Raw genomic sequence first — 26,094 nt, 5'->3', positions numbered from 1 at the left:
CAACGAGAAACTGGACCACGTGTGAGGTCTGCTCACCGACACCTGATAGGACAGGCCAGCCCTCTGCCTTTCCGTAGAGCCTTCTGTCTGTGAAGACTGAAAGCTCACGGCCAACAAAGAAGTGATGGAGGATCTGTCACGAGGGAGACTGCGTTGGGGCAGGGAATGGGCTCTGAGCTCCCGCCCCTCACTCCTGACCAAGAGCTCACAGCTCCTCAGGGGCTGATCTCTTTGAAGCATGAGCAGATTTTTTTTTTTTAAACCTTCTCTTGGCTTATAAAAGAAATATATGCTCATGATAAAAATAAATAAATACATATAACACAGAATTTGTCACGATCTCATCCTCCGGAGAGAAACTCAAGCAGATTTTTCTACGTATATTAGCATAGCATTTTGTAACACAAGTAGGGTAACACCATACATACAGTCCAGCAACTCGTGTTTTACTCAATGCCCTTGACATCTTTTCGTGACAACACACACGGATCTACTGCTTTCTTTTAATGACACAGTACAGGTGGATGGGCCACAATGTGCCAACCTCCAATTTTTCTTCTATTACAGATAAAACTGCAACGAGCATTTTTGTGTACACATCTTGGCACACTTGTGTGTACGCAATTCAGTAGTCTAAGTTCTTAGAAGTGGGACAGCTGGATCAAAGGACGTTTTAAAGTTTAAGATGCCGTGGAGCTACCCTCCAGCAAAGGTGCGTCTGTCGATCTATACCCCACAAGTCATATTCTGAGAGCAATAAGAAAGGTTCTGAAGGAAGATTTCTGCCAACTTGCAGCCTTCCAGTCACTCGTTCTGTTCAACCTTCCACGCGACAAGCTTCAAGGAGGACAGCAATCCCCTGGCCAGAATCCACCCAATGCCGGTGGCTCAGATGAAGCCAAATTCTACACACATCCAAGGCTTACTCAACCGAGTAACTCACCACCTGTGATTATTACACAATGAAGGCCACTGACCCTCCTCTCTCACATCACCTTCTACCTGAAATAGATGCTTCCAGGTGGTGTCACTTCTGTGGTCTCCAAACACTGAGTCCCAGCAGGTTTGGCCCCCCTGCTCGGCCACCTCCCTGACAGCCTCGTGAGGATGTGGCCCAGGGGAGGCAGAGAAGCAGCGCCGGGGTCTGCTGCCCCCGCCAACATTCGCTCTTCACCTCTGGCTGGCAAACATGCTTCAGCACACTGGCCTCGTTGAAGATGCCCGACGCTTTCAATGCCACTGGTGCATAAGACCGGACAAAAGGAGGGAGCAAGGCTTTGTCCTCTCTCTCTAGAACTTTCAGTAGCAGAGGCATTTCAACACTTACGCTGAGCTGTTTGCAGCGTCTACACTTGAACAGAATGAGGACATCCGCCACGTACCGCCTCTGTGCCAGGCCCTGTGCTAAATACGTGACTTGGGCAAATCTCATCCATTTCGTGTAGCCGCCCCCGGAACCAGGTGTCATTTGTACTTCACAGGAGGACAATGATGCTCAGAAGTCAAATAAACCAGGTCCCATAAACGGCCTGGCTGGAAATCACACACATCTGTCCAGTTCTAAAAGTCACACTATACCGTCAATCAGGATGATCCCTAAGCCAACGGTTAGAAAATGTCTTAAAATTTCAGTTATTACTGATCATGTGACTGAATTATTGGCTCACTCTCTACATATTGTCTGAAGTAACTACAGAAGTTTTACAAAAGCTATTGGCCACTTCCAATTAGAGAAAAGGACCCTGGTTGGCAGGCTGTGCTCTGGGCCACTTTTACTTTCTGGGTCCTGAGTATCAATCAGCAGCCAGACCACAAGGGAGACACAGGGCAAGAGAGGGTATGAGGCTGGACTGCTCTGTTTTCACGGCCAACCCCAGCAGCAGGGCTCTGCCTGCCAGCCTCAGAGAGGCCCCGTCCTTCCCCAAACCCCTCCCAGCGCAAACCCCAATCCTCTTCCCTGGACACCCTACCGCTGGCTAGAACACAGCCGGGCCACGGAAGGAGGAACGAAGGCTCAGGCGGCACACTCGTACTTTCAGCGCCACCACACAACATCCCTCTAATGATGATCTCTGTGCCAGATCCCGGGCCTCCTAAGGCTCCCGTAAGTGCTGTGCCGGCAGAGGGTGGGCCTGCAGGGAGGCTGCGCGCTGACCCCGAGTGCCTGGACTGGGGTGGCTGTCCTCGTAACTGAGTCCTACAGAGCATGTGCAGGCACCTGTGTGGGGCCCTGCTGCCCCAACAGCTGGGACGGCTCCACCTTCTCCACCTGGGGCCCAGCACCCAGGGACCCCAACCAGGTGAAGCGCTCAGCTCTCCCCACAGTGGCTCCTCTGGGAGAGGTGAGCCCTTCTTAACAAGGCACAGGGGACACTGGTCACCAGGGAAAGGCAGCTCACAGAAACACTGTTGCATCGGCTCCCAGAGCCAGGAAAAAATGAAGGCAGGGAGCAAGAAACTGCTAAGTAGCAGGAGTCGGGGTGAAAGAAGCTTCCTTTGGAACCTGCCCAGTTCTCCAGAGCTGCCCCCTGCAGGAGGAGAGGGGGCCAGCCATGGACGCAGCTCCAGCTCCCGGCCCTCCGCCCGCCCCTCTGCTCTCACCTCTTTGGGTCTTGCTGATCCTGCTTGTTTGCCCATCCCGTCCCGTCCTTGGGTACTATAACGATGTTGGGGTCGTTTCCTTTGTTTTCAGACTTCAAGCTTGGCAGGTTTGCAGGCGGTGGCATACGCCGGGCTGTGGCAACTTTCCCAAGACTCTGTAAGCCATGTCTAGGAATAACTGCGTGGAGGGAGAGGTGGAAAGAGATGTTGCACAGAAAGTCATGGAAGGAAAGATGCCGGGTTCATTCAGCTGCTCTTCCAAACTCTAGAGGATAATGACAGAGGCAACCAAACAAAAAACAAGGGACAGGCCCACCACGCAAACACACGAAAAGTGCTTGGTGGTCACTTGTAGTCAGTCCTTTTACAAGCCCTTCACCGAGGACTTCAGAGACACAGGAGCTGCTGAAGTTTGTGCGGAGGCTTCCAGTTTGCTCGTGGGCAGAAGGCTCAGGGCGTTTAGGACATGGGAGAGGGGCCAGGCCTAGAAACCTCCATCCCAGAGAATGACTAGCCCTGTGCAGAGGGGAGACTGCTCTGGCCTCGTTACAGCAGGACTGAAGGGACAGCCTCGCCTAGACCCAAGCCAAACCTGAGCAGGGCCCCCGGCATTCATAAAATCCTCAAGGGGTGTGGACAGAATCAACAGGAACTTTCCCCGCCAGGCTCCGGAATATCAGAACCATGAAACCTAAAGGGGTAACTAATGCAAATTAAATTCCATTCTGCCCATCGGGCTCAAAATATCCATGGCTTCAATAAGATAAGACAGATGAGGAAATAATCCTAGTACAGCAGAGTCAGGATATTCCAGGCTCTGAAATCATACATCAACTAGGAGCAGAGGGTGACGTGTTTCCCCTGAACTACAGGATCACCATCACGTGCCCAGAAGACTGGTCTGCATGGACCACTCCTGTCTGACCAGACAGGGGACTCTAGGTTTTCCTGATCCTTGACCTGGAGCTTCTCACTTAAGGGAAAGCATAAGGAACTGGCCTCCAACCCCCTCTTACCTGAGGATCTGATCGAGTCTACTGATTTTCCTTTATACTTATCAAACAGGCTGAGAGTCGAATACTTGCTTTTCCCATCCTTGCCCTTGGTTATTTGCCCCAAACGATCGGACATTGCGATGAAATGTCATCTAGTAAGGAAATTTTTCTCGGCACCGCTCCCGATCTGCCTTTGAAGTGGGGAGAAAAAAAAACAAAAAGAGTGTTAATCCACCAGAACCTCTGATCCAGTGGACGGAATCCTTTAGGGATCACGGATCTCCTTGAAGATCTGAAGAACGCTTTGGACGGACTCTGTCCCTAGAAAGATGCCCTTAGCGCGCACGGGCAGCCTTGCTCACATTTAAAGAACAACGCTAAGAACTCTCCCTGCCTGAAAAGCAGCTGACCCTATCACTCACCAACCACACTGAGATGTAAACTTCTACACACTGAGTCCGCTCCCTGAGTCAAGGACAGCTCCACAAGGTGGAAAAACAAATGCTCGCCCCTTGTAGCACATCCACGTCACATCAAAAATAAGGTCGTCCTTATGGAAGGCTACTGTCCATTTCAAGGATGAGCAAACCCAAACCAAAGGGAAGCACACAGTCAGGAAATCACCCAGGAACAGCCGGGTGCAGGTACCTTTCAAACTAAAGGACCAGCACCCAGAGGGAAACACCTGCTCAGGCAACAAGAGCAGGGCTCTCTGAGGTGTAGACGGGGCAAACAGAGAACAGGCCTCCTGGTGCAGAGCCCCCGCGGCTTCACTGTCCACTCCTGCCTTCCACTCAGAGAACATCCTGAAAAACCGACCAAGGAAGAAGCTTCTCCCCTCTGCCGCCTTCTAACTTTCTACAGGCTCCTCTAGGAGCACTTTCCTCATTCACTTCCTCGCTCATCCATTTCACTACTCAGTAAGGCCATGTGCCAGCTCCAGTGCCTTTTATTCCACCCTCACCCTTGGCCTCACTGGCTCTAAACTTGACCGTGGAAAACTAAAACTTGTACAAGTGACCATTACCTCCCATTAGAATTAATGTATGGAAAAGAAAGCTAAAGCATCAGTTTGGGCATGTCGGTAAAATGACAAGACTGTGAAAACATCCATGACTCATAACAGGCACTTGGTGTAGCTGCAGCAGGAAGGTCTGTCATTTCATGACTATTCTGAAGCCACGCCGGCCAGAAGAGCACATCCAGTGAGCTGGGTACATCCATCCTTCCATTCATTTCACATGAAACCTGATACTCAAGACCCGCTGGTCACTGTCTCAGGTACAGGAATAGATAAGCACGCAATCTGTATCCGGAAACACTCAGGCACCTCAATGGATGCCTAGGGGTGAGCGTCGTGAGCTGCATAGGATGTGCAGGGGTCACCTACCAGGTGCAGCTACAGCCAGCCAAGGGAGAGGCTCACGTGCAGCACCCAATCCCCAGGAAGCGAACCACACTGCAGTGTCCAGGAGACAGGGCTCCATGAAGAAACAAACCAGCAGAAACGCTCAGGTGCTCGCCAAGTTTACACGTCAGAGCACTCGATGCCAGCCACCCTCCCCAGTGCCGGCCTCACGTACCAGGAGCAAGGAACAGCGATGACAGGGAGGGAAACCAGCCAAAAGTGTCCAAATTCGAGTTCTGATGCCAAGGGTTCCAGGACACACCCCTTTTATCTTTAAATCTCCCTCCCCGAAGTTGGATCCAGTGAGTTTCTGCCAAAGTCAGAACTAGTAATAACCTCCCCTGGCTGCTTCCCCCAGACTAGGCTGAGAGCCCCTCCTCCAGGAAAGGGACTGTATCGTGTTTGTGTCAGACCAGTAATTAATAGGCTTTCAAATGGAAAACAACCTGAAATTCTCCATTAAGACTAGATGAGATCTTAATTTTAGACACTTGTCATATCAAACCAACAGAAAAGATCACTGGGGTAGGAACATGAATCCCTCCCAATACACATGGGCACACACACATTCCACTATGAACAAAAGCCCTTGAGACTGCCACCAAGGTGACGGCCACACGTGGCCCCATCCTGCACAGCTCAGTCTAAAACAGGGGTTGGCAAACACCAGTCAGGGTCCCAGCCAATGGCCTGTTTTGTAAGGCCCTCAAGCTAAAAATTGTTTTTTTACATTTTTCATACTTGTTTTAAAGAAACAAAAAATATGCAACAGGACAAGTGGCCTGCAAACTTGCTGACTCTGGGTCTAAAAGGAAAAGGCTTAAATAAGCACCTTTGAAGGTCTCCAGGTGGGAAATGTATGGGGCAGCCTGAGAGGGCAGCCCTGAAGAGGCCCTACAGCTCCAGCGGGGGTCCAAGGAGGGGCCCCAGCAGAGGGATGGAGTCTTTTATTCATCCATAGGAGACCATTCCATGGGCTATAAATGGGATACTGAGGGGCTCCTGGCACTCTTTACAAACTAGTGTGACCTGCTGAATAACAAAAACGTTGACGTCCTAATTCCCAGAACCCGTGAACATGTCCCCTTCTCAGGCAAAGGTGTGATGAAATTAAGGATATTGAGCTGGGGAGATTATCCTGGATTATCTGGGTGGGCTCAAGGTAATCACAAGGGTCCTTACAGGAGGGAGGCAGGAGGGTCAGACCCTAAGCGGTTGACAACAGTAGCACAGGCTGGAGGGGTGCTCTTTAAAGTTGGAAGAGGGCCACGAGCAGAGGGATGCAGGCCGCCTCTAGAAGCTGGAAAAGGCCAGGGAACGGATTCTCCCCCAGAGCGTCCCCTAGAAGGAGCACAGCCCAGCCGACACCTCGATTTCAGCCCAGCAAGATTCATTTCAGACTTCTGACCTCCACAACTCGGAGAGAACACATCTGTGCTGTTTTCAGCCACGAGATTTGTGGTAATTTGTCACAGCGACCACAGGAAACTATTACAATCGTTTATTCAACACGTTTTTACTAGGCAGGCACTGTCATGTGCCCAAGCCCTGAGCTGGGACTGGGATACAGCAGAGGATAAAATGGACACAAGCTCCACCCAAAGTCCAGCCTACAGAGATGACAGGACTCACCCACGGTCACACAGCCGATTGATAAGAAGCACGTTCCAGAATCTCTCACTTCAGCACAATGATGGAAAATGCTAACTTACAGCTACATCTCTGCTGTCTCTGACCACAACTTTCGCCTGACCACTGAACCTACAAACACTTCTGAACAAAGCCAGTGATGCCTCCTTCCCAGCCACACAACTTGCAGGACTACAGATGCTGCATCATTCATTTAAATCCAGATAACTAGTTCTTTACTAAATTAAAAACCAAACCAACAAAGAGAAATAAAAATTATTCACCAGACATCCTGGGCCATCAAATTGCTACATTAAATCTTAACATGCTTGATTTTTAAAAAATTTATTGTATTTATTTATTTTTGGCTGCGTTGGGTGTCTGCTGCTGCGTGCAGGCTTTCTCTAGCTGCAGCGAGCAGGGGCTACTCTTCGCTGCGGTGCGCGGGCTTCTCACTGCAGTGGCTTCTTTTGTTGCAGAATGCGGGCTCTAAGCACGTAGGCTTCAGTAGTTGTGGCACGTGGGCTCAGTAGTTGTGGCTCACGGGCTCCAGAGTGCAAGCTCAGTAGCTGTGGCGCACGGTCTTAGTTGCTCTGCGGCATGTGGGATCTTCCCGGACCAGGGCTCGAACCCGTGTCCCCTGCACTGGCAGGCGGATTCTTAACCACTGAGCCACCAGAGAAGCCCAACATGCTTGATTTTAAAAAATCAAATGTCTTATAATTCTGAAACTTGACCAGAAAAATTCTTGTTTCTATAGATACTACTAGAAAGTCTTCTTAAAATCTGTTAATCCGGGCTTCCCTTGTGGTGCAGTGGTTGAGAGTCTGCCTGCCGATGCAGGGGACATGGGTTCGTGCCCGGGTCCAGGAAGATCCCACATGCCACAGAGCGGCTGGGCCCGTGAGCCATGGCCGCTGGGCCTGCACGTCCAGAGCCTGTGCTCCACAACGTGAGAGGCCACAGCAGGAGAGGCCCGCGTACTGCAAAAAAAAAAAAAAAAAAAAAATCTGTTAATCCACGGGAATGTAAATTGGTGTAGCCACTATGGAAGACTGTATCGAGATTCCTCAAAAATTAAGAACAGAACTACCATATGAGCTGGCAATCCCACTTCTGGAAATTTATGCAAAGAATATGAAATACTAATTTGAAGAGCTACATGCACCCCTATGTTCATCGCAGTATTATTTACAATAGCCTAATGGATGAATGAAGAAGATGTGGTATATACACACAATGGAATACTACTCAGCCATAAAAAAAGATGAAACTTTGCCATTTGTGACAACATGGATGAACCTTGAGGGTATTATGCTAAGTGAAATAAGTCAGACATAGAAAGACAAATACTGTATGATTTCAACTCATATGTGGAATATAAAAAACCAAACCAACAAACAAAAAAAAATAAATGAACAGACCAAAGCAAACAAAAACACAGATACAGAGAACAGAGCAATGGTTAGCAGAAAGGAAGGGGTGGGGAGAGGGCGAAATGGGCAAAGGGGATCAAAGTATGGTGACAGACAGAGACTAAATGGTGGTGAGCACGCACTGGGGCATACGGAAGTAGAAATATAAGGTTGTACACATGAAACATATAATGTTATAAACCAATGTTACCTCAATAAAAAATAAATCTTAAAAAAAAAGCCTGTCAGTCCAAACTTCTGCCAGTTCACTGATACAAACCGATCTTTCTCTGATTCTGTACTTCCTGGGCCCATGGGAAGAGGTTAGAGTAGACACAGAGAGCTCTCAGTGGGTCTTCCTGGTGACACCACGCTTCTCCGAACTGACCAGTCCCCACACTCACCCTCAGGGAGCACTAGGAGACCGGAGCCTGACTGTACCCCTGCTTCCCACACCCCAGAAAACAATAAAGAAAACCCTGGCCAAGGGGCACTAAGAGGTATTAGTTGGTCAACAACTGTTGCTTGAACTATGTCCTCTAAATAAATTCAACCATTCAGCAAACACTTATTGAGCACCTACTATGTTTAGGGAATATGCTTTCTATTCCTTTTGACAAGAGCCCCTCCGTGAAGCCAGAACAGGGAACACACTGGACTAACGTCTGCAACTAAACCCATACGTGCACTTTTTGGAGGGACCCTTCTCCCACTTTTTAACCAAGTTTTGCACCTGCTGGGCACACTACTGGCCTCTCTAGACCTCAGTTTCCCCACCTACAGAACTGAGGGGCGAAGACAAGATTTCACAAATGCCAGCGGGTTCTAAAATCAAACATGTCAATGTAAACAAAAAAAGATAAAAAAAAAAAACCCATGTCAATGTTAATAACCCACAGCCATGGAATTACACGATTTATTGTCAAAGCAGCCATGTCTTACCACACATCGGGACTGGATTCTGTATTTCTATAGAAACCTGGGGTGCTAACAGGCAACGCTACTGAGCCACCATTGCTACGGAGACAACACCTGTGGGGAGGGGGTCTGATAGTTGTTCACTGCAACGCTCCACAGTCAGACTGCACAGATGAACATCCTTCAGCCCCAATTCTCTCTTAGAGCAGGGTGGGCAAATTACAGTCAGCCTAAAGAATGTGCAAGAGGCCACGCATGTTCCACAAAGCAACAACTATTTACTACCTGGCCCTTTACAAAGCAAGACACCAGCCTCAGGGCATGCAAGGGTTCATTTATTAAGCCAGATTTCACTGGATACAAATCCAAAATACAAATAAGAACACTCTGGTTTCCCCAACGGTATTGCAGGTATGTATCTCCTCCAGCGAATCGGTGTCAAGTTTGGGGCCCAGCTCTGCCCCACACCCATCTGGCTACTCTGCTTGCCCCTCGGTTTTCACAAATATCAGCAGTCTCTCTCTCTCTCTCTCTCTCTCTCTCTCTCACACTCTCACACACACACACACACACACACACACACACACACACACACACACACGCTGCGCACGTGCTCCACTAGCCTGTCAGATAATAGAGAGACTTGCAGGCAAACATGTGGGTGTGACTCATGAAGCGGGGGAGGCGAGGGAACACACTTCTGGGTGGGTCAGAGGCGTGTCCATCCCATCCTGCCTCGTGGTGCCTGGATCCGGACGAGCCGGCTGAGACACCGGGTTCTGCAGGCAGCACAGACCAAGCCTGGAGCACAGCCACGGCTTTCACGCCACTTGCTCTTCCTTTTCTAGGCAACAGAATTCATTTCTGTATTTTTTTTTTTTCCTAAACAAGATCTAATTTGGAAGCTCGGTATTACATGTAAAGCAGCTACAAGCCAAGGGAGCGCCGTCCCCAGTCCTGCCCCCACTGCTGGAAGCCTGCCTTCCCACACAGCCACCTGAGGCCCCGCCTGGGCCCCGAGGCTGTGAAAATGGCTCGCCTAAAAGAAACAGGAAAGAAGGACCCAAAATCCGTGTGAAGACAGCTTTGTGGAACGAAGCAAAGGACATTTTAACACAATTGCAAGTCTGCCCTTTTTGGCAAGTCACTTAAAGAAGTGCTGAGAGGCCCAGGCTCTGCTGGAGCAATACAACCAGAAAGATTCACCAACAAGGGCAACTTAGTCACCAGGCTCCGAGCCTCCAGACGGCAGGCCCAGCTGTCCAGCAGGTCACCAGACGCCTGCCCTCGGTCCGCCAGAGGGAGGACCTCCCGCCCTCCAGCTTATCAAAAGCCATTTCCTGAGTAACAGGATTCATTTCACTCCCACTTGGGTACCAGCCAGCGGCAGACGCCCGCCCAGCCAGGGACTCCCCAGGGAAGCGCTCCAGCTCCGCGCTCAAGGCAGGCCGGCATCCTGCTGACACTCACTGCCCTCCATCCTCTCGGGAAGACACTACTGTCATCAGCCTGCTTTACAGAGGAGGACACTAAGTCCCTGCCCAGGGTCACCGGCTGGAGCCCGGGCAGGAACACCAGGCCACAGAGGGGCCCTGACGTCAGGCTGCTGAGGCTCTGTCTATGGGAGGGCGAGTGCACTGGTTCTGACACAGGGCAGCGCCAGCTCAAGGCTGCCTTCTGGGCGACTGCACAGATGACCGGACCCGACAAGCCATTCAAAGATGAACCTTTTATACGTGCAGGTGCTGCCCACAGCCAGATTTACACCGGGGCAAACCCCGGCTTTTCACAGGTCTCCCTGAGCCCGGTAACATTTGGTCACATCACCTGCTTTCCTAAGCAGTCCTCAATCCTCAGGGCACCTGGAGCCATCACCACCGACAATGAAGGACCCAATGCGAGCTCCAGCCCGGACCCCACCTCCCAGAGCGGAGGTGGTCAGTCACCGGGGAAGACGCACGAGCCATAGAAACAGCACGTTCAGACTAGGTGCCACCGGCTCAAGACACAAGCGGAAGCCCCCAACCGGGGTGGAGAAAAAGGAAAGCGTAATCCGACAGGAAGGGAAGCTGAGAGCAGCCCGGATAAACAGGTCAGGAAACAAGCACGTGGGTCAGTAAAGGACCTGGGCGTCAGACAGTATGCATGTCCAGTCTCAGTCAGAACATAAAGAACCATCCCCCACAAAATCTGGGTACAAGATGAATAAACAATTCCATCCTTCTCCAACACGTCAACGTCTGCCAAAAAAAAAAAAAAAAAAACTTCAACACAGGGGAGGTGCCACATCACCTAGTTCAAGTTATCAGATGTGTGCTGCCCGCTCTGTGTAGCAGACACGGGGCTACTAGCTGCTGGGGGTGCGGAAGCAACGAGACCCCAGCCCGCCCTCCAGAGCAGGCTCCAGACAGCAGCATCTCCATCACCGCCACTCAACCACCCAGCGCTGCTGCAACCACAGACAACATAAACAAAGCAGCAGAGCTGGGTTCCAATAAAACTTTATTTACAACAACAGGAGTGGGTGCTGGATTTGGGGCTGCAGTTGGCTGACTCCTAGTCTAAAGGGAGAATCAGATGTGGAAAAGAATACATCACAGTAAAATGGATTCAACAGAAAGGGGTTCATGTATCCCCCTGGACTATGCCCCAGGACGAGGCAGAAGTGGGGGGTGGGGATGGGGAATCCCACCTGGGTTTGCAGGGAAGCTTCTGCACCCTCACTCAGCAACAGCATGACCAACTCCACACCTCCAGCTTCCAGGGGCTCCCTACAGGGCCCCAGTCAGAAAACCAGGGCGGCCCACCAGCAGCACAGGGCCCCACACCTCTCCAGCCCCTAGGAGGCAGGAGCTGGCCCACCTGCAAAGCTGGAGCCTGGGCCCAGGCAACCCACCTGCAGGAGCCCAGGCAGGTGAGGTTTCTGCGGGGCAGGCCAGCACAAACCTCTCCAAGAACAAGCTGCCTGCAAATAAAGGCCTGAGGACCAACAAAGGGCTGGGGTTAAAGGAGACTCGAGCCACCACCCGAAGAGGTCCACACCTCTGAGGGAACAGCAACACCTTAGGAACCTACAGCAATTAAAAATAAGGACGAAGGCCTGAGCTGCAGGGACCAAAGCACTTCCCCGTCCCCAGCTCTCCTGCACACTTCAGGGGCTGCAAGCCCCACCCCTGCTTCCCTGAGCCTCAGAGTCAGCGCTCCCCGTCCTGCCCTAAACCCTTCCACCAGAGCCAAACCAGGTCACAAGCACCTGCTCAGACCTGCTCCAACCTCACCCCACTGCTCCGGGGTCAAATCCAAACCCTCTAGGCCAGGGGTCCCCAACCCCTGGGCCGTGGACTGGTACCAGACCGCACAGCAGGAGGCGAGCGAAGCTTCATCTGCCACTCCCCCAGTGCTGGCACTACTGCCTGAGCCATCGCCCCCCCACCCCACCCCCCAGACCCCGTCCGTGGGAAAACTGTCTTCCGTGAAACCGCTCCCTGGTGCCAGAAAGGGTGGGGACCGCTGCTCTAAGCCAACACACGGCCCCAAACCACCACCCAGTCTCATCCTGCCCCATCCCCCGCCACTTTCATTTCTCCAAAACAGGGGGTTTGCATCTTGCCTCCACACTCGCCTGTTTCTCTGTTGACTTAACGGATATGAATATACTGTTACCCACCTCACAGGTCTGACATCAGGAATAAATGAAAGAACGAACACAACATGTGACCCAGTTCTCGCTCGCCCTTAGAAGGCTCTCGACCGCAGGCAGCTACTACCCTGGCTCTGCCCGACCATCAGCCCTGCAACACTACTTCACCTTTCCAGACTCCTATGCAACCAGCGAAGCCTCCAACTTCCCACCTACCTCTGGGCTCCTGGGCTCCTGGGCTCCTGGGGCTCCAGGGACCTGACCCCACTTTGCCGTCTCACAGCTTAAGGGCCCTGATGCAGAGAGCAGACCTTCAAAACCACGACTGAAAATTCACGGGTGTTTAGGATCTGCTTGTGGACGCCTTTAATGAATTCTCAGGAGACAGAGATGCACTCTAACGCTCAGAAGACCCTCGGGATCAGCACTCCACTGTGACCCCAGTTTAAACAGCACTGAACTGCCCCAGTCTCAAGGGTTCCCATTGGGGGCGATAAGCAGCAATATGCAACGCAAGCACACGCTGGCGTTAGGACTGACCGCCTCATGGAGGTGGATAATCGCGGTCCTGCTCATTTGTTCACCCATAACATTTTTACAACAAAAGGAATATACGCTTGATATAGAAAAACTGCAAAGCCTTAAAAAAATAAAAAGTGGTCACCCATCGGCCAGCTCCCAGTCACACTGCTGGATGTCTCTTCACCAGCACAAGTCACTTAAATTCAGGGGCCACCATGCTGCAATGCTAATTATCCTGCCTCCTGCTACTCTATTCTACTGTGGTTTTGCTTCCTATTTCAAGAGTTCAGCAGTGAAGGTCATAAGACACTATATAAATTCTAAACAGATTTGCTCTTTGTTTAAAAAAATTTTGAAAATGATTTTAAGGAAAGCTTAGGGAGTACCGCAGACAGGCCAAGCAGAAGCACATGCAGGATGTTGTCCCAGCCAGCGGGGACTTTGTTTACACCCAAAACCTTTCCCGTAGGAATGACGTCACCTGTAGCAGCTAGAATCTGGGCTCTAGAAGAGGGAGGACTACTTGGCAGGAAGTGCTTTTCTTTAGCCCAGGAGAAAGCATTCCTTCCACCTTCCCAAACCCCAGGTCCTCACAGATTCATTCACTGCTGAAAGAACACAGGGGGATAGAGAGAGAGAGAGAGACTGATTCCATCATCCACCAAGTAACAGCCACTGCTGCCTACATGAACTCCCTGACACAAGCCCTCCCCACAAGGATGAATTCCCTCCTCCAGGCAGCAGCTCTCTCTCCACACACACTGCCAGGATGGAAAGAGCCTGTGAGTCCAAATGCCACAGTGGGGACAGAAGCTCTACTTTGGAAGGCTGTTGCGGGAACTGGAGATAACGGCCCCAAGGTGTGAAGAGAAGTCGGTGGCACAGACAAGGGACCGCTCAAACAGGCCCTGTCACTCCCCCCCAACCCCGCTACACTCTCTGCACCTTGAGGCTCCCTCCCTTCTCAAGAAAGCAGGGACTGAGAGCTCACTTTCTGCAAGGCGGTAGTGACCGATGATCAGACATCCCCACCCCCCTTTCTGCAGGGCCTCACAGCGCTCCGCAGCCTCTACGGTAAATGGCGGCTCTGGACGTTCTGACACAAGAAGACAACCACCGCTGATCACGTGGCAGCCGAGCGGTATAACTGACAAACACACACACAATTATGCAAACACATACGTACATAAATGTGACTGTGTATGTATCTACATGTGCACACACACCCCAGAAATGACCCTAATTCAGTTCCACTTCATTCACAGAAACTATCTAGAAAACAGGGATGTTCTGTTTAAACATGGCAGAAGGACCACAGGCATTTATAGCTCACCTTTCCAAAACCCTCTAAAATGACAACAAAGAGACCCCCAAAGACGGACGATTTTGGCAGAGAACAGACATAAGTAGTAATAGATTTAGGAGATTACAGATCCTAGGAACTGAGGACCCCAGAGAGCTGGGAAGGTCCTAAGAGTAGTGGGTGCCCTGTAAGACTGCGGGGGGGGGACGGGGGGGTAAAGCTGGGAGCTCTTGCAGAGAGGCTGCATGTGCAAGAGCCTGCCTCCACATCGCCTCCCTGCCCGCCCCTCCCCCCCAGATAAATTAAACAAGAGAAGTCTAGACTTGAGAACACCAGGGTCAAAGGGGGTGGGGGTGAGGAAAGGAGCTAAAAAAAGAAGCTAAGTACAAACCTGAGGAGCAAACCAGAGGCGCCTGAGGCTCCCTCTGCTCTTGGCCTCCCAGAAGAGTGGGTAGACAAACCAATTACCTCCCTCCCTCCACACCCTTGGCAAAGAGGGAGTCTTCTCTCGAAAACCTACAGAGCGGACCTTGGGGCTGGAGAATAAAAGGGTGGCTTCTCACCCACCTACTCCACTCCCAAGAGCCCCCTCTGACCCACCCACCCAGTTTCCAATCAGCTGTGTCTGAGACCTCAAATAAAAGACAGAAACCAAATAAACTAGAGAACCTGGAGGGGGGCTTCCCTGGCGGCGCAGTGGTTAAGAATCTGCCTGCCAATGCAGGGGACACGGGTTTGAGCCCTGGTCCGGGAAGATCCCACATGCCGTGGAGCAACTAAGCCCGTGCGCCACAACTACTGAGCACACGCGCCTAGAGCCCGTGCTCCGCAACAAGAGAAGCCACCTCAATGAGAAGCCCGCACACCGCAACGAAGAGTAGCCCCTGCTCACCACAACTAGAGAAAGCCCACGCGCAGCAGCGCAGCAACGAAGACCCAACGCAGCCAAAATTAAATAAATTTTTTTTAAAAAATTTAACTTCAACTTCAATAGAAGAAATGCAAGATAAAGTCAAGGATCTCTCAGAAAACATAACAAGGAGATGAATCAGATTAATCCAGGAATCCAAATCTAACTAGGATTTCTAGAAACACAGAGGCAAAAGGAGGGAAATTATCAAATAAAAATTACAAGAGAAATTCCCAGAGCTGAAGTACCCAAGGCTGCAAGGGCCCGCTCAGTGCTCAGAGTAAGGCATGTAAAAGGAACACAAGGTACAACACGAAACTTCAGTACGCTAGGGATGAAGACAAGAACCCAAAAGCTGCTGAAAGCCGACCTTCCCTCCACCCCCAAAAAAAAGGTCCCAGGGAGGAACAAGGGGAACGGCAGTGAGTCCTCAAGAGCCACTGTGATTCTCATCAGCATCATCCCCGCCTCCCCCCGCCCCAGAAAACAATTTTCACTCGGAAATCCAGTACCCAGCTGACCAAGTCAAGTGCAGGGATAGAAAAAGACTTTTTCAGATGCACACAAGGACTCAAAACATTTATCTACTTTCTTAGAAAGTTGCAGAGAAAGATACTCTAATGAACAAGAGAGAAAACCAAGACAGAGGTAAATGCTGCAGTAGCCATTCCCGCCTGCCTTTCTGGAAGCTAGTTCTCCGTTCTTCCTTTCCAGAGGAAGTGACCTAGTCCTCTCCCAGGCAGACAGCAGCTGGAAGGCTGACCCACACCCAGCTTGGGGGAGGGGCATGCCTGTCTAAGGGAGAAACCCACCCCCCTTGCCAGTGACCCACCCAGACAAATAAGATACCTGGTTCCTTAGGGACAACACCTCACACAGGACCAACCAACCTGGAACCTGCCCACCTCTAGAGTTCTACTTACCTGAACCAATAAATTTCCTTATTGTTGAAAGCAGCTTAAGACAGTTGTTGTTATTTGACGCTCACATTCCCCAGCTGATATACATACACATAGGATCAAAGAAACAAGAGATCCAACACAGAAGGACAAGACCAGAGTGACAACCACAGAAAGCCCAAGATGGCAGCTGCACTACAGCAAGAGAGGAACGGTCCTGATGAGAGCAGGACAGAGGGTTCCAAGGGATAAACGGAACAGGTTATCTAATGTATCTGGGCAATTATAAAACAGTATTTGTTGCATTTTATGGAAGCATTTGTAAAAAGTAGAAGATAGAAGGTTTAAGAGAGTTCAATTTGTCAATCTTTTCTATTTTGGTAGTGCCTTCTGTATCCTATTTAAAGAATTTTGTCCTCTCCAAGATCGTACTCTCCTGTTTTCTTCTAGAAGCTCTGTTTTCTCTTTCATGTTTAGCTCTATAATCTACCTAAAACTGATTCTGGATACGATTTGAGGTAGAAAATTCTTTCCCCGCCCCCCATACAGAGAATCCAATTTTCCCAGCACCTTTTTTTTTGAAAAGGCCACCTTTTCCATCTGTCTAGTGGCACCTTTGTCATAAATTAAGCGACTACTTATGTGCGGTCTGTTTCAAGATCTCTGTTCTGTTCTATCAGTCTATTTGTCTATCCTTTTGCCAACACTGGGCTGCCTTGCTTACTGCAGCTTTTACAAAGTCCTGACATCTTGTCCTTTCAGCTTTGTTCTTCAAGGATGCTTTGATTATTCTTGGCCCTTTGCATTTTCATATACATTTCAGAATCAGTTTGTCAATTTCTAAACAACCAACGAGGAAAGAAAAGCCTGCTGGGATTTTGGTTGGAATTACATGGAATCTAGAGATCAGTGCAGGGAGAACTGACATCTTTACAACGCCAAGTGCAGGTGAGTGTGTGGAGGGAGGACACGGCTCCTGCACTGCTGGTGGGCGTGCCAATTGGTACCATCTCTGGAAAACAGGCAGCCATCCACTAAAGCTGAACATATGCCTCCCTGTGACCTGGCAATTCCATTCCTAGGTAGGAACCCAAGAGAACACATACACACACGCACCGAAAGACATGTGTGAGAATGTTAATGGCAGCAGTATTCAGGATAACTCAAAATGGTTGGTAACAAGCTAAAAGTCTATCACGGCTACAATGAATAAACATTATATTCACATAACAAAATACTATTTAACAATGAGAAGGAACAGACAGATGGTAACTAGGCTTATCGTGGCCATCATTTTGAAATGCACAGAAATAGTGAATCACTATACTGTGTACCAAGAACTAATACAGAGTTGTAGGTCAATTATACTCCAAAAAGAAAGTAATTATGTAACTCAGTAACTAACTAACTCATAGAAAAAGAGATCAGATGTGTGGTTACCAGAGGTGGAGGGAGGGGGAAGGGGAATTGGATGAAGGTGGTCAAGAGGTACAAACTTCCAGTCATAAGATAAACAAGTACCAGGGATGTGACGTGCAACATGGAAATATAATTAACACACTGTACATTATATGTGAAAGCTGTTAGAGAAGAAATCTGAAGAGTTCTCATCACTAGGAAAAAATTTTTTTTCTACTCCTTTAATTTTGTATCCATATATTCAATAAAATGATGTTCACTAAACTTACTGTGGTAATCATTTCATAGTGTATGTAAGTCAAATCATTATCCTGTACAGCTTATCAACTGTATCTCAATAAAACTGGAAAAAATAAATAAATGAGAAGGAATAAACGCCACACAACTACATGGGTGAAACTCACAAATATATAACATTGAACGAAAGAAGCCAGACACAAAAAAAGTAAGAAGCAGAACAAAGTCATGGGTCGGGAGACAATCCATAATGAAAATATAACTAGCACGAACCTATATTTGCAGAGCAATTTTAAAATGAAAAAAAAAAATTTTTAATGGAAAACACAGCAATCGCTACACGTTGATAGATCAAAGCCCACTCAAAACAGTAACAGAGACAGTAATAGATGATCTGATCAAGGTAGATCAGCAAACATGTTCAAAAAGTGACTACAAATGAGACTTCAAGGAAAACCCCAAATTCTGAAAAGCAAAAATCTCTGACCACAGTGCAATAGAATAAGATATAATGAAGGCAGAAGAAAAAATAACCCTATCAGTTGGAAAACTCAAACCTCCATCTTAAAAAACTTTTGACTCAAAGGGGAATTCAAAACCACAGCTGCAGAATACCTAGAAAATAGCACAGATGGAGAAAAGAACACTACACACCAAACTTTTGAAACAGAGACAAATTTGTTCTCAGAGGAAATTTAATCATCTAAAAACTTTAAATTCCTAACAGAAAAGAGTGAAATTAAGCATCTGATACGAGGAGTCAGAAAAAAAGACACAACTGAACATGAAGGAAAGCAGAAATAATTCACAAAGAAAAAAGCCAAAAGTAATTTAATGAATACATCTGAATAAAGCTGAATTTTAAAACAGCAGTTCTCTGAAACAAGAAAAAAAATAGATAAACCACAATGAGAAAGGTATTTGTACCCTCAATTTACAGACAAGACACCAAGGCTCAGTGAGGTTAAATGACTGGCCCAAGGTCACTATCTTCAAGTTAGGGCATAGCAAAGCCTGAACTTGAACCCAGGTCAGTCTGACATCTAGGCACTGGTCCAGAAGTGTTGGCACTCAGAGAAACACCTGCTACTGCGATTATGAGGTCCACGATAGCCATCAAGGGGCCCTGAGGCCCAGAATAAAATATCCACAGTAGGCCCAGGCTCTGTGTGTACCCCTGGGGCTGTGGTGAACGTGCAGGGCAAGTCTGGCCCGGGGTGCACCGCATCAGGTAGGAACTCTACTCTTAACACAGGGTCCGGTGGGCCCAGGGTGTGCGCGGGCTCCGGGCTCCTCACCCACAGGGGTCTGTCTTGAGTCTCCCTAAGCACAGCACTTGCCCGATGGTTCCAATGACCAACGTCATCACTAGTGACCAACTTAAACTGCTACGGCTCCTTCCTTCATGAGCAGTGGGGTCAGTCCCTACCCACCTAGCTCACAGGCACACAGGCTTGAGCTGAACCCTGAGAGGACTCCAGCTAGAAATCTATTTGCAGTCTGCAAAGAGCTACTGGACTATCTCACCTTTTGAATATGCAGTTAACTTATTAGCAAGTAGAAAAAAATTTTAAATAAAAAACTCAAAAAGGCAATTTCAATATACAGCCAGGGATGGACAGCTGGACAGATGTGCCACACATAGGCCTCCCTGCCCAGGGGTAAAATTTACCAAGGACATGGCAAATAAAAGAAACACATGACACATAGCTCTATTTCCATTTTTCCTTCCTTTTCCACCTCCAAATAATGGTGAATTAGCAAGTGAGAAGCACTCTGCAAATGCCATCAAAATCTATGCTCTGTGTGGGATCTTGGCTCCCCGACTAGGGATTGAGCCCATGCCTGCTGCGTCGGAAGCGCGGAGCCTTGACCGCTGGACTACCAGGGAAGTCCCAGGAATATAACTTTTAAAGGAGAAGTTGTAAACCCCTTGGTTACATGAACTGGAGATTTTTAGTAAGAAGTCATGTATTTTAAATGACAGGAAGGAAGGAAGGAAGAAAGGAAAGAAGGAAGAAAGAAAAAGGGACTTCCTTGGTGGTGCAGTGGATGGGACTCCACACTCCCAATATAGGGGGCCCCGGGTTCGATCCCTGGTCGGGGAGCTAGATCCCACATGCATGCCGCAACTAAGAGTTTGCATGCCACAACTAAGGAGCACACCAGCTGCAACTAAGACCCGGCGCAACCAAATAAATAAATGAATAAATAAAATAAAACAAATATTAAAAAAAAAATCTATGCTCTATATTATAAAATCTGATTCAGGAGAGAACAGAAATTGGAGACAGGATTTGTATTGGATTGTTCCTTCTAACCAGATCAACAAAGCAGTTTCCGAGGACCACTGACACATAAACAGACATGATTGAACTGGTCGGATTCCTGTGAACCATCAGGGTCCCAGCACCAGAAGCCAAGGCACTGGGGTGGGTCTGAGTAAAACAAGGAGCCGGGAGGAAGCTCTTGCCAGGAAGAAGCCAATAATGCACCAGCCCCTGGGCCTGGTCCATAGGCATGTCTCTTTCTTTACATTTATGAGTTACCTCTGTAATTAGTTATCTCTGTAAGTAATAAGTGTTTCTAATACACATTCACTATAACAAATTCAAATGATATTAAAATATGCAAAACTAGTCAATCCAACTCAAAAGGTAACCAATGTTAACTTGGTGGATATCCTCCACGCCTTTCTTCTCAGCCCACATAAAAGTATCAGCAATTGGTGTGTGGTCTTCAATTTTTATTCTACAAGTGTGGGTTGTTGCTACATTATGCTGCAACTTGCTTTCTTTTATTAATACACTGTGGTCATCTTTTCAAGAAAACACATACCAATCTGAGACTCTTTAGTGCCTTCCTAGTATTTCACAGCATAGCTGTGCCACATTTTATTTACCCACCTTCTACAGACAGACGTGTAAATCATCTCCAACCGTCTGCTGTGACAGACAATGCTACAACCCAAGTCCTGGTACGTGTAACTTTACGCTTGGGCCAATACTCGTGTACCACCTGACATTTCTACGAAGCATATTTTTAGTTCGTGCCCAGAGAACTGAAGGGCAGACAGAAAGGTAAGGAAGGAGATGAGAACTGCGACCCTGCCCTGAGAAACCAGCAGTGCTCAGACCCCGGCCTCTAATCAGGCACCCACCACAGGAGGCAGATGCCCTCCAGGAGCGAAAGCCCACAGGGGTGCAGGACCCAGTTCACTCAAAACAACAGACCCTGGTGCCTTCCAGGAGCCCTCCTCCACCTGCAGCCTCCCACCTTCAGCCTGCACGAGGCAGAAGAGGTGTCCCAAAGGAGACCTCTTATCAACAAACCATTCTGCCTGGATGGTAATGCCTCCCACTAATCGGAGTGAGGAAGTGCTCCATCAGGCTGGAGGAACAGCGATTACAGCTGTGCAGAGGATCATGCCAACAACTGCCGGGGTGGCCGTCCTCACTGTCGGCCCCACTTAGATGGGGAAACGGAGGCTGAGGGGTGAAGTACCAGGCCGAGGTGTCGCCCTGCGCTCTTTCTCACTCTATCACGCCATCTCAGAGCTAAGCCACATGCAGGAGGTTGTCTGCTGACACAGAGATGGTTCTTCAACAACAAACCACCCCCCCGCCCCACAAACCACCTTCTCTTTTAAGAAAATAAAACCAAATATTTATTTTCTTCAGAAAATATACTGAAGGTGGGGGGGCTAAAAGGGCTGGGTTGGTTTAAATGATCTCCAACAAGCCCAAAGGACTACAGCCCCAGAACCCATATGCTATTTATTCTCCAAGCCTCAGACTCTAGAGGAAACCCAGGATGGTGACAGTCCCTGGGCCACCAATCAGGCAAGAGCAGGTCTGAAGTTATGAAAAGGAAGAACCCAAAATTCAGGGCCAAGTGTTGCCCAGGGGCTTTCAGAGGGATGCCAGCCCATCATTTCAGCGAAAGAAAAGAGGAACATGTGCCTTCACCTAAGCACACCAACTTTACTCATTGGTTATTTACAATAAACGGGCATTACAAGACCTTCCCCATCCTGAGAGAACTCTGTTCTCACAGCCCCCAGTCCCGTCCCACTCCATCATCTCTCCCCAGTTCCTGAACTATCACAGACTCTGCTGCCCCTTCCCCTACCAAGTCCACATCACAGACCACACGGCCCACCCTGCCCCCGTACCCCAAACTCCCACATCAAAAGCTCATCACGTTGCCTTAAGATCTCTGGAGGGCAGCACTTGGGTAAAGCTGCTCTGGCCGCCGCTAGTAGGACCAACACAGCTTTAGGACTCATACAGGTGGACAAAGGATTACCACCGCCCTTTCTTTTTTCCTTGAGAAGGCAGGAAAGGACTGAAGCGACAATGCTGGGAAACCACATATGAAATGTCTTAAGTACACCTATAAACATTCGTATCTCCTGCTTTCCGGTGGTCACTTCAGGGATGAAACTCACACGTTCAATTAAAACATTCCCGTTACTGGAAAACGAAACTGTTTTCAAGACAGCATTCATCATCTCTCCATCTGAAGGACAGCAGCAAGAAGGAATGACTTTTACTTTCTACTTTGTGTACTTCTGGCGTGTTTGGGTTTTTTGTAACAAGCCTGTATGTTACTGTTACATTGTTTTAAGATCTAGGTAAACTGAGCAATAAAGTAGCAACACATCATCCTGTTTCCGAGCTGACTAGGCGCCATCATCACAGCAACACTGAGAGGCAGGTTCCATCCCCACCCGGCAGATACAGAAACAGAGGCTCAAAGGGGTAAAGGAGGCCTGTTCAAGGTCCAGGAAGGTGTAAACAGCAGAAATGAGCCCTCCTGTCTGCCTGATGCCATGAACTTTAACAAACCTCATCTTCATTCCTCTCAAGACATTTACCTAAAACTCTCCAAGAACAGAACCAACTCAGGGAAGGGCAGCAGCCAGTGATCAAAGGCTCCTGCCGGGGGTATTTACCTTAGAGAGAGGTGGACGGCAGAAAGAGCCCCGATGCCCCCGCCCCGAGGGGAGGCCCTTGGTAAGGTGTCTTGAGCTCCTGGAGGTGAGGGCAGGGGCTGTTTGACTCGGGTCTAAATCTTCCGCATGTAGCACAGGGCTTAGCACACAATTAGAAACGCCAGCATCTAGTAAACAAAAGAGCCCCAGGTGTATAAGCCTGCCTACTCCAACCCCCCAGGCCCTCAGCTAGTGCTGAATCCAGGAACCATTAATAGCTACTGTTTACTGAGAGCCTGCTCGCCTCGTGCCAGGCACCTTAGAAACACTTCAGCGTAGGACCCACTGAATCCTCCCCCAATTCTAGGAGGCAGGCGTTACTATGATATTTTGCAGAGAAAGAGAACAGAGACTCCAAAAGATTAAATAATCTTAATCACCCAGCTTGCAAGTGGAAGAACCTGGATCTGAAGGCAGCTGACCATCAAAGGCAAGGGCTACTCTCCCTCAGGAAAGGAGCAGAGGAGGGGGGCGAGGCATCCCCAACTCTCCCTGCGATTTCTCTCTAGGTTCGCGCTAACAATAACAGCCCGCAAGGGCCAGTCGGCACCTCCCCGGGGCACTCACCTCACCAGAGGCCCCAGCCTGATGAAATACCACCCAGGCGTTTCCAGGGGCTTCACTTCCACAGTCACTTCGCCCACTAGGTGTGATCTCCTAGAATAACCAGGCCGGGAAAGTCGGGGCCGGCGGCCAAGTGGCTGAGTTGAGAACTGAACACAACAGAGCACAGGCCTCCGGATAAATTCCACAGTAAGATGCATTAACAACAAGACTACCAAGGGCTGTAATGCGAGCCTCAGAAATCTCCGGAAGGGCTATGTGAGAACTCCAAACGGAGGAGGCCTCTGAATTCTCTCTGCCAGGCTCTCTGTGCCAAGTACCATCATTTTAGTCGATAAGGAAAATCAAACTAAGATCTGGCTACCTGTGCCCCTCCCCACAACCCCCCCGCCGGTTCCCCCACTGGCCTTACCTAATGAGATGCCCAGGGCCACTTCTGCACTGGGAGTCCACAGCAAACGCCATTTCTGATACACGTGTCCACACCAATCACAGCCTGAGATCCTACACCGACTACAGGAAGCCTGAAACAGTCACTGCTTTTGATTTGGGAAATGCGCATGCCCAAAATGACCCCCAAAAGCTGTCCATTTAGGAAAGCCCACAGTTCAGAAACACCCACTCTCATATACTATTGTATATAAACTGGCACAAAGTTTTTTGAAAAAGAGTTTAACAGAATTCTTACCAAAACGCTATTCAACAGGAAGAGTCCACACTACAGGAACATGTTCTCACATGCTATTATATACAAATTACATGTTTTTGAAGAGAAATTTGACTGAATGCTACCAAAATTGTGTAATATCCCAAAATTAGAAATAGCCCAACTGTCCACCAATAGGAAACGGGATAAATCAAGTAGTTGCTAAAATAAATGATGTAATACATCTAAAAAGGCCCTCGTGGAGCACACCAAGACATTAATTGAAAAGGGCAACCTGCTTTAAGAAGAATATATATATATATATGGATGGATAATATGCATAAATTTTTTTTCTATTAGGAATCACAAGAAACTTCAAATAATGGTTTCCTTTCAGAGAGACTGGAGAGGAACCCTTATGCATTTCAATACAGATTGAATTTTTCTAACTACTTTTTAAAAAAAGTCAACTGGGAATATCTGGGCCAAGGGATTAAGAACTATTTTTGTTTTCTTCTTCCATACACTTGCATATTTTTTAAAAACCTCCTAAGTATTATTTTTAAAACATTAACAGTATGATAGATCTGTATATGTTAGTACAGAAAAATGCTCATGATAAGTTTAAAAATGAAGAAAGACTAGTATGATCCCATTTTTGCTCTTTAAAAAACCTGCCTACAGTGCTTCCCTGGTGGCGCAGTGGTTGAGAGTCCACCTGCCGATGCAGGGGACACGGGTTCGTGCCCCAGTCCAGGAAGATCCCACATGCCGCGGGGCGGCTGGGCCCGTGAGCCATGGCCGCTGAGCCTGCGCGTCCGGAGCCTGTGCTCCGCAGCGGGAGAGGCTACAGCAGTGAGAGGCCCACGTACCGCAACAACAACAAAAAAACCTGCCTACAAAGGGCCATATTCACATGAAGGATAAACACACCAAACCATAAATAGTGGCTACCACCTGGGAAGACAGAAGGAAGAGCTTTCATTTTTCTATGTACCCTTGCTTTTTCTTTTCTTTTAATTTTTTTTCCCAGTAAGTATACTTTTGTAATTAATTTTGTATCAGAAAGAATCCCACTTTATGTTTCAGGGCAACGTTCCACTCTCCCCAACTATTTCTGAACACTCAGCCCATTCAGTCCCATTGACAGGTCGGCCCTCCCATACTGGCCTGCATGTTCTGCGCGGCCTGGAACAGAGCAGTGCTCTAAGCTCTGAACTGTATGTAAACACCACCTGCCGAAAAAAGCTCTAAAGACACAAAGGAACTGTGGAAAGAGTGCAGGAGATGACCTCCTTTTTCCAGTTGGTCCTGCAGTGAGATTCACCCCCCATTCCACACGGAGATGAGCTCAAAGCACGCTGGGAGAATCAACTCAATGACTGGAGGTGAAGTCCTACCTGCCTCCTGGGTGGCCCCGGCCCCCGCCCCACCAGAGCACTCCCACCACATCCACAGTCGAAGGGCCTGAGACTCTGGAAAGCAAGCTGACCCACCACCAGCGTTCTTCTGTGGCCCATGCATTTCTGATTTCAACTTAGAAACACATTTTTAATACTCCAGGGCTCGCTGACTATTTGCGAGAGGTGCTTGCTTCAAGTCTGCTACGTTCTCCAGAAGGCCTTCCCTGACCACTGGAACCCAGGCTGAGCTGGGCTCGACTTCTCGGTGGGCTCCCACCAGACCCCCTTAAGTAGCCCCATCGCTCATCCTACACGTGCTGACGGAGTGCCCTCTGTGTGAGACACAGAGCACAGGGAGGAACAGAAGCAAAAGAATCTGCTTCATGTGACACTCATTCACTCCACCGGGGCAGAGGGACAATTCAGTAAATTAAAAAAAAAAATCTATTTCCAAGTTGTCGCCCATCGATAGATGAATGGATAAAAATGTGGAGTGTGTGTGTAACGAAATATTATTCAGCCTTAAAAAGGAATGGAACCCAGACACACATCACAACAACACAGATAGATGAACTTGAAAAATTATGCT

The 26,094-nt window shown here is 48.8% G+C and overlaps 1 protein-coding gene across 21 annotated transcripts in view; it reads right to left on the bottom strand.

Annotated features, from left to right (window-relative positions):
* Positions 1 to 26,094, bottom strand: part of PRRC2B (proline rich coiled-coil 2B) — an 87,577-nt gene that overhangs the window by 55,515 nt on the left and 5,968 nt on the right. For all 21 annotated transcript variants that reach the window (XR_016393665.1, XR_016393666.1, XR_016393670.1 and 18 more), the window contains exons 2-3: positions 3,618 to 3,787; positions 2,602 to 2,779 (exon numbers count right to left, since the gene is read on the bottom strand). Coding sequence is in view for 15 of the 21 variants with exons in the window: in XM_089913886.1 (XP_089770012.1) it covers positions 2,602 to 2,779; positions 3,618 to 3,732 (293 nt within the window). In the remaining 6 variants the exon portion in view is untranslated. The remainder of the gene's footprint in view (positions 1 to 2,601; positions 2,780 to 3,617; positions 3,788 to 26,094) is intronic.

The sequence above is a fragment of the Delphinapterus leucas genome, chromosome 6 (genome assembly GCF_059928025.1).
Source record: "Delphinapterus leucas isolate spDelLeu-1000000601 "Yukka" chromosome 6, BTC_Dleu_Yukka2, whole genome shotgun sequence".
NCBI classification, from domain to species: Eukaryota; Metazoa; Chordata; class Mammalia; order Artiodactyla; family Monodontidae; genus Delphinapterus; species Delphinapterus leucas.
This window is presented reverse-complemented; position numbering and strand designations above follow the sequence as displayed.